The 8,059-nt window shown below is 40.9% G+C and overlaps 1 protein-coding gene across 1 annotated transcript; it reads left to right on the top strand.

The window, feature by feature from the left end:
• Window positions 1–366: 366 nt before the first annotated feature.
• On the top strand, window positions 367–3,966 carry CALHM6 (calcium homeostasis modulator family member 6). The gene is made up of 2 exons (XM_007521052.2): window positions 367–1,197; window positions 2,673–3,966. Exons 1-2 carry the CDS (start codon window positions 652–654, stop codon window positions 3,102–3,104), a joined length of 978 nt encoding a protein of 325 aa, XP_007521114.2. The 5' UTR covers window positions 367–651; the 3' UTR covers window positions 3,105–3,966.
• Window positions 3,967–8,059: the final 4,093 nt, after the last annotated feature.

Below are 8,059 nucleotides of genomic sequence, written 5' to 3'. Positions count from 1 at the left end.
TATATATATATATATATACATACAGTGGAACACTACTCAGCTATAAAAAATGGTGACTTCACCGTTTTCAGCTGATCTTGGATGGACCTTAAAAAATTCATGTTAAGTGAAATAAGTGAGAAACAGAAGGATGAATCTGGGATGGTCTCACTCTCAGGCAGAAGCTGAAAAACAAGATCAGAAGAGAAAACACAAGTAGAACCTGAACTGGAATTGGAGTATTGCACCAAAGTGAAAGACTCTGGGGTGGCTGGGTGGGCATAATACAGAATCCAAGAAGGATGACAGAGGACCTAGTGGGGGTCATATTGTTATATGGAAAACTGGGAAATGTTATGCATGTACAAGCCATTGTATTTACTCTTGAATGTAAAACATTAATTCCCCAATAAAGAAATTTAAAAAAAAACCCAGGGCAACAAAATGGAATAAATAAATATTAAAAAAACAAACAAACAAACAAAAAAAAGAAAGCGAAACTTATACAACAGGCCCAAGGTTTTTTTGTTTCTTTTTTTTTTTTTTTTTTATCTTCCTTTTTCAGAAGCAGCTTCTCAGAGAAAGGAAAACCCCAAACTTCAGCCCACTGCAAACCAAACCTAAACTTTGCAGCAGCTCAGGGAAGAGGCAGAAGCATCTGAGGTTGATTTCATGGCAACCTGTTTTGTTCAACCCATGGAGAAATTTCGGGAGGTGCTGAACTTGCTCTTCAAGTACCGTACCGCCATGGGCTACAGCCTGGTGACCCTGCTGACCGCGGGCAGCGAGCGCATCTTCTCCACCACTGTATTCCAGTGCCCCTGCAGCGCCACTTGGAATCTGAGCTACGTTCTGGTCTTCCTGCTGGTGCCCGCACTGACTCTCTTCATCCTGGGCTACGTGCTGAAATCACGCACCTGGCGCCTGCTGACCGGCTGCTGCAAGCATCGCTCCAGCAACCTCACCACAGGGCAGAGCTGCCGGGAGTTTTGGGAGATCACCCTGTTTGCATTGGTGGCGCCCTTCACCTGGTGCGCTGTGGCATTGCTCGGGGGCACCTTTTATGAGTGCGGCGCCAGCGCGGTCCCCTCCATAGCCCGACGCGTATGTGCAGGCAAGAAAGGCAACTGCACGGAAATGCTGCCCAAAGTGCCCTGCCTGCAGAACGTGGAGCCCGACCTGCAGGACCTTCTGCGGGAGCTCCGCGCCCAGTCGCAGGTCAGGAAGTGCACGGAAGACGCGCTGCAGTGGGGCGGGCGGGGTGAGGTAGGATTTGGTGTCTTTTCTCTAAAGAACACCAGAAGACAAACTAGAGTGACTACTTGCTTCTAGTGAGCGAGAAGGCGATTTCTGAAATAGATTTACTGAAAAGCAGGAAAGGCACTCCTTTAAGTATAAAAGTATCATATTTTCTGGGTGCTGGGCTAAACGCACATAATTCGAGAGCAAGGGTCCTCACAAAGATCCCAGTTGGAGCCTCTGGCTCCCAACCTGCAGGTTTGCCCGTTTATTTTTCTCTCTCCCTATCTTCCCCTCCTCTCTCAATTTCTCTCTGTTCTATCCAAAGGGGGGGGGGGCACAGGAGCAGTGGATTCGTAGTGCAGGCACCGAGCCCCACCAAGAACTCTGAATGCAAACTAAAATAAAATAAAATAATCACATTTTGTGCTCCAGATCTGCTAGAGCCTTGACCTCCTATATTATGCTCTTATGCCTCCTTTTCTTACAGCCTCCTTTTAGATAGAATACATTGAGTTAAGGAGAGTTAGTTGTATAGTCTGGAGTAGGCAGAATAGCGAAATAAAAAAAAATTTTTTTTGCCTCCAGGGTTATCACTGGGACTAGGTGCCAGCATTACAGCTCCTAGCAGCCTTTTATTTATTATTATTTTTATAGGAAAGAGAGAAATTGAGAGGGGAGAGATAGATAGAGATAGAGAGATAAGCACTTGTAGTCCTGCCTCACTGCTAGTAAAACGCTCCCCCTGCAGATGGGGAGCCAAGAGCTCCAACCCAGGTCCTTGTGAGTATCCTTGTACATAGTACTATGCACGCTTAACACGGTACACCAATGCTTGGCCTCCTAAAATTAGTCCTTTTAAAATTATTTTAAAATATATATTTTTATTTATTACTAATAGATAGAAATTGAGAAGGGGGTTGAGAGGGAAAGAGACAGAGACACCTGCAGCTCTACTTCACCACTTATGAAGCTTTCCCCCTGCAGGTGGGGACCAGGGACTTGAACCCGGGTCTCTGTGCACTGTAATGTGTGAGTTTAACCAGGTGCATCACCACAAGATGCCCTAAATGAGTCTACACGGTTCTGAAGCCCCAATCTCACACAGCTTCTGGGCTTCTAAAGCTCATTGGGTTTTTGTTTTATTTTGTATAAACAAATTTCAGTAAATCCTTGTTTCACTGGATTTACTGCAATTCCACATTTTTGAGTTCAAGGGGACAATGAAATACAGACTGCTCAATGGCCTCTGACATGACTTAGAATATAACTGACTTGTCAATCAAGCAGGTTTATGGATGGAGGGAGTCACTGCCACTTTTTTTTTTTAAGGGATTAAGACCTGAAACTGCTACTAGTTCATCCCATAAAACTAGAGAGTAGTTTGAATTGTGAGGATTTTTAAATAATTCATAAAGATGTGAGTAAAATGTGAATTTTGTTTTTCTCCTAAGGTTTGGGGCTGGATATTGATAGCCCTTATTATCATTTGCCTTCTGATTGTGAAATGTATTGTACGATGCATATATCCAGCCAGCTTTCAGTACTTGAAATTTCTGAAAATCTATGAGAATCAAGAGAAGAAGATCCTTAAGACTGAAGCAAAACAATGTGCAACAGAAATGGCCACAGTGAATGTGAAGTGTTTCTTTGAGCAGAAAACTCTGGATGAATCCAGTATCCAGAGCACCATCCCAAACCTTGATGCCTGGAAGCAAATCTCATTGCCATATACTTTCAATAGTGAGGAACCATACTACAGTTTACTGCACAAATACGTCAGCAGGAAAGACAAAAGTACTGTTACCAGCTCTTCTAAAAAGGATACAATGGTTACTACTTTTACCTTTGAAGATTCAGAGGCTAGGGACAATGATAACTCATGATTTTGTGAATAGATTAAAAAACCTAAAAGTTACTGTTTCACTAAATATAAAAATGTTTATTGTTTATTATTGCTTTTTAATTTTATTTTTCCCTTATTTTTATTGTTGTATTATTATTGTTGTTGTTGTTATTGATATTGTCGTTGTTAAGCCAGAGAGAAATGGAAAGAGGAGGGGAAGACAGAGAAGGGGAGAGAAAGACACCTACAGACCTGCTTAACCATTGTGAAGCGACTCCTCTGCAGATGGGGAGCCCCAGGCTCAAACTGGGATCATTACATCTTCTGTGCTTAACTGTGCTACCGCCTGACTCCCTATTATTGCTTTTTAAAATAGCTACCAAACTGTAGAATAATGACATTTTATTTTGAAAATAATAATTTGGAACTTTATATCTTTATAATTATGAAAAAGAAAAGCCAAGTTAAATAATTCACTCAAAGTGACAAATTTGAATTTTATTCAAGATTTTATATCCCAAGTCTGTAGTCTTTTAAAAATATTTTATTGGGAGTCTGGCAGTAGCGCAGCATGTTAAGCGAATATGGCGCAAAGCACAAGGACCGGTGTAAGGATCCAGGTTGGAGCCCCCAGCTCCCCACCTGCAGGGGAGTTGCTTCACAGATGGTGAAGCAGGTCTGCAAGTGTCTATCTTTCTCTCCTCCTCTCTGTCTTCCCCTCCTCTCTCCATTTCTCTCTGTCCTATACAACAACAATGACAACAATAATAACTATAACAATAAGGACAACAAAAGGGAATAAATAATAATGATAATAATAATAATAATAATAATAATAATAATAATAATAATAAATGGTAAAAACATTTTATTAAGGGCCAGGTAGTGGCATACCTGACTGCTACAATGCCAAGGACCCAGGTTCTTGTCTGGGGTTCCCACCTGCAGGGGGAAAGCTTGGCAAGTGGTGGAGCAAGTCTGCAAGTGTCTCTCTGTCTCTCTTCCTCTCTTTCTCCCTCTTCACTCTTGACTTCTGGCTGTCTCTATCCAATAAATAAATAAAATTAAAAAAATGTTTAACATTTTATTTTTAAAAAGAAGAGATATACAGAGAGAAACACCCACACATGGTCAACTTTGGCTTATAGTGGTTCTGGGGATTGAACCTGGGACCTCAGGCTCTTGGGCATGAAACCATTATGCATAACCATTATGCTTCTCTAGCCCTAATAATTTCACTTACACTTAACCCGACGTGCCACAGGTTTGGCCCCCCTATAGGTATAATCTCTCATCACCCCATGATAGAGATCTGCAAGACACTATCTTGCCCAGTCCAAGCCCGTTCCCATCATCATGCCTCAGGACCCCAGCTACGCTCTGTTTTATACCTTTCCCTCCCTTCCCAGAATCCTTTGCTTTGGGACAATGTACCTCACTCAGCCCAAGTGTAACATTATGTTTCCCTTTACTTTTCTTGTTTCTTAGTTTCCACCTGTGAGAGAAATCATCCAGTATTCACCTTTCTTTCTGGCTTGTCTCACTCTATATGATATCCTTGAGGTCTGTCCAAGATATGATAAAGGATATGCCCTCATCAATTTTAATACCTACATAATATTCCATTATGTATAAATACCATTTTTTAAGCCATTCACCTGTTATTGGGTATCTGGGGGGAACAAAGGATTTTTAAAATCCTAATGAATTAAAAAAAAATATTTGGTGTATTTTTTTTAGTTATGACTAATAAGCATTCTCTGTGCAGTTAGAAAAACTTGTTCCTTTTAAAACCCTTATTTTTTAGTCCTTATACTTTATTTTGTTTTCTTGAGTTTGTAGGGTGACCAGTAGACACATTACTCATAAAGACAAGTGAGGAAATGAAGGTTAACAAGGTTGCATTACTAGTGCAAGGTCACATGATGAACAAAGGTAGAACTGATGCTGGGATGAGGGTGGGTCTGATGTTGTCTGCATCGTGTGATTCATAATTGCCACTCCTCTAGCTTTAGTATTGGCACAGATTTTTAGCCCAGGTGCCCCTGGGAATAGGAAAGATAACAGAGATCCTTACTGATCCCCAATATTTTCATCTTATTTAGAAATTTGCTAATGGTTGAGAGTTATGACCACTTTGAATAAACAGCGAGGCCAGCACACTACAGATTTTTGCAGTGACAACATAGCCACCATGTTTTGTGGAAAAGGCCCTTCTTCTAGGCCTGGTCTCTAACTTCTCATATCTTAGTCTCAGGAAGCAGTTTTACATTTTGTGTATGTTCACGTGCTGGAACACCTAATGATCATTTGTAAGCACACTAATTTTTGCTGCCCTGAATCCTTCATCTCTTTCTTTAACCTTTTTTTTGTCATTATCTTTATTTATTTGATAGAAACAGCCAGACATTAAGAGGGAAGGGTGAGATAGAAAGAGAAATAGGGGCAGGTGGTGGCACACCTGGTTGAACACGCATGCTACAATGCGCAAGGACCCAGGTTTGAGTCCCTGATCTCCCCTTTAGGGGAGAAGCTTCACAAATGGTGAAGCAGGACTGCAGGTATCTCTCTCTCTTTCTATCACCACCTTCCCTCTCAATTTCTGACTATCTCTATCCAGTAAATACAGATAATATATAACATTAAAGAGAGAGAGAGAAATACCTGCAGACCTGATTTTACCACCTGTGAAGCTTTCCCCCTGCAGGTGGGGACTAAGGGCTTGAACCTGAGTATGCTCACCCAGGCAAGACACCGCCAGGTCCTTGAAGCCTTAATCTTAGAAGAGATCAGACAGCATATTGGCAGCACTATTTCCTGAAAAGCAGCCATACTGTTCTAAGAGACGAATTTACACTGTATTGAGTACTGGCAAAAACTTACAATTTGCAACCCTCACGAGGCACAATCGCTCATTGCTCCAGTCAACGTCATTTACAGAGACATCATGAAATAGTTAAAGAAACAAGCCTTCACTGAAGCATTCAAAACTGAACTTAGTGGTGTAGCTTTGACCCTGGCTTCTCTACTGCATTGAGGGAAGTTTCAGTCTGTGGTCTGTTTCAGTATGTATTTGCTTCCCTATCTCTAACTTAAAAAAAAAAAAAAAAGCACTCCCCCCCTCCTTCTCCTGTCTTGACCCGAGCACTCCTCAGACTGCTTCAAACAGTGGTGCACTGTGCCCTCTCTACACGCCTTCTCCCCCCCCCCCTTTGTCTCCGGCTCTCTCTACGTGCCTCTTCTAGAACCCCCCCCACCCCTCCCCACAGCATCATTTCATTGTTTTCTGGGAAGTAAAAAAAAAAAGAACTTGACTTTCGTTCTTCAAAAAAAAAAAAAAAAGCAATGTGCGCAGATTTCTGTGATGACAACATTTTGGAACTCTCAATTTTCAAAACATCTTTCATCTTATCTACCAGGGAACTTTTCCTAAAACAATAGATAGGAAAATGTTCTCTGCGTTAGGTTCAGCTCCCAAAACCAGAACCCATTTTGTCAGCAGAGAATGAAAACCAATTTTTTACTGTGTGTGTGTGACACTCAGAATGTCCTGAGAGTCAAGACTTTTAGTTGATGTTATTTTCTCACTTATTTCTTTATTCATTTTATTGACACCAGAATTATCACTGGGTTTTAGTGTCTGCATGCCAAATCCCAGCCTTTCTTATGTATTTATTTATTTACTTTTATTTTTACTTGATAGGACAGACAGAAATTAAGAGAGGATAGGAGGTAGAGATAGAAAAAAAGAAAAAAGAGTGTTCCAGGTAGTAGTGCAGTGAGTAAAGCATTAGACTCCCAAGCATGAGGTCCCAGGTTCGATACCCAGCAGCAAAATTGTACCAGAGTGATGTCTGGCTCTTTCTCTCTACTCTTATCTTTCAAATAAATATATAAATAAAACAAATAATTTTAGAAGGAGAGAGAAGAAGGAGGAGGAAGAGGAGGAGGAGGAGGAGGAGGAGGAGGAGGAGGAGAAGGAGAAGGAGAAGAAGAAGAAGAAGAAGAAGAAGAAGAAGAAGAAGAAGAAGGAGAAGAAGAAGAAGAAGGAGAAGAAGGAGAAGAAGGAGAAGAGAGAAGCACCTGTAACCTTGCTTCACCACTCATGAAGTTTCCCTCTTCAGACTTGAACCTGGGTCCTTGAGCATGGTAACATGTGCTCTCAAGCAGATGAAGCACTGCCCAGTCACTAGTCTTTCTTTCTTCGTTATCTGCATGTGAAATAATACTTGTGAATCACAATGTCAGGACTCTGGAATTTATTACATTATTATCTAAGGAAGCAGACTTGAATCATAAGTAGGTATATTTTGTGAAATTCTTTGCTTCCTATAGCAGAACATAAAAAATTTCCAAGTGAGAGAATTCTACAAGATTGAGTGTCATTTAAAAAACTGAGGTATCATGAGACACAGTCTTTTGGTGGTGGGGATGGTGTTTATGTAATAAGCATTAAAACTAAAAAAAGAAAGAAAGAAAGAAAGAAAGACAAAAGAAACAACTGAGATATCAACTATGAATGTGCATAAAAGAATTGTGTAGAGCAGGGTTAGATAGCATAATGGTTATGCAAAGAGACTTTCATCCCTGAGGCTCCAAAGTCTCAGGTTCAATCCCCTGCACCACCATAAGCCAGAGCTGAGCAGTGCTCTGGTAAAAAAAAAAAAAAATGTGTACACTTTAAAGAATAATTAAGTAGCAATTCATACTTTAACTGTAAAACTACAATTATAAAAATATAAGGGTCTGGGTAGTGGCACACCTGGTTGAGCACACAAGTTCCAACGTGCAAGGACCTGGGTTTAAGCCCCTAGTCCCCACCTGCAGGGGGAGAGCTTCCCAAGTGGTGAAGCAGGTCTGCAGGTGTCTCCTTGTCTCTCTCCCTTTATCAGCCCCTTCCACTCAACTTCTGTCTCTGTCTATTCCATAAATAAAGATAATAAAAAATATTAACCAATACTTTATAGTTTAAAGAATTATAAGCCAAGCAACCAC

This window comes from Erinaceus europaeus, chromosome 4, assembly GCF_950295315.1.
Source record: "Erinaceus europaeus chromosome 4, mEriEur2.1, whole genome shotgun sequence".
NCBI classification, from domain to species: Eukaryota; Metazoa; Chordata; class Mammalia; order Eulipotyphla; family Erinaceidae; genus Erinaceus; species Erinaceus europaeus.
This window is presented reverse-complemented; position numbering and strand designations above follow the sequence as displayed.